At 28.4% G+C, this 969-nt stretch overlaps 1 protein-coding gene across 1 annotated transcript; it reads right to left on the bottom strand.

Annotated features, from left to right (window-relative positions):
- Positions 1–213: 213 nt before the first annotated feature.
- Chro.70543 (hypothetical protein) lies at positions 214–462 on the bottom strand. Its single annotated transcript, XM_659797.1, has 1 exon — positions 214–462. One exon carries the CDS (start codon positions 460–462, stop codon positions 214–216), a length of 249 nt encoding a protein of 82 aa, XP_664889.1.
- Positions 463–969: the final 507 nt, after the last annotated feature.

The raw sequence follows: 969 nt of genomic DNA, 5'->3' as shown, positions 1-969 counted from the left end.
ATTATCCGCTGAAACAGAAGTCCCAAAATCGTGAATCTGTAAAGCATTCAAAGTCCCAAAAAGAAGAATGGTACCAAGGAAAATTAACTGGAAAATAGATTTCATTTTTATTGTTAATTAATTTCACTCAGTAATTAAAGTGAGCATATTTTGACTCAAGTCTTGAAATGCATGTAAATTGTCCACATTAATTCGAACATGTAATATTTTTTGCTAATTACCGGCTTTTTGCAATTTTGCGAGCATAAAATTGATTCTTCTCGATAAAACTGGCTGACCTTTTTTTGTTTTTTTTAGCAAAGCCCTCTTTTTATCATATCTTTCTTTAACTTTCATTTTTTTCTCTCGTTTCAACTTTTCTCTTTCTATTGCTTCTTCTTTCCTCTTCTCCTCCAGAATTTTTGCCTTCTTAAGAGAATTTTTGAATGGGTTGGATTTCTTTCCTTCTTTCACTTCTCCCATTCTACTATTAATATTATTACTATCTCTAAATTTCTCAAACTTGATTCCACTCACACAATTTTGAGTATTCTTTCTTTTTTCTTCTTTCTACCTTATCATACACCTTTTTACTACTTTTTAATTTGACCTTTTTTTTACTAGCATATACCGGTTTTTTTCAAAAAATGACGTGTTTAGGCGGCAACATCTGTATTTAATTAATTCAAGTGTGAGAAAAGCTATAATTACTAGTTTTATTGGTTAATATTAGAGATTTTTTTCCTTTTTTTGTAATTTTAAAATAAGTTTTTCATTATTCTTTATCTTATTTGTTTCTATTATTTTCTATAAGATCTTTGTTAATTCTTGAATTATAGTTTTCTGTCAATATTTGCTAGAATTATAGTTTGGTTAATAAGCAAGATATACTATAGAGAAGAAGATGACCAAAAACAACAGTTTGTTTAGAATAATTGGAACTTAATGTAATGTTCTTTCTATGGCTAAATCTTATACCCCCCCCCCCTA

The sequence above is a fragment of the Cryptosporidium hominis genome (genome assembly GCF_000006425.1).
Source record: "Cryptosporidium hominis TU502 chromosome 7 CHRO017109, whole genome shotgun sequence".
Taxonomy (NCBI): domain Eukaryota; phylum Apicomplexa; class Conoidasida; order Eucoccidiorida; family Cryptosporidiidae; genus Cryptosporidium; species Cryptosporidium hominis.
The sequence above is the reverse complement of the archived record's forward strand: the minus strand, read 5'-3'. Positions and strand labels throughout refer to the sequence as shown.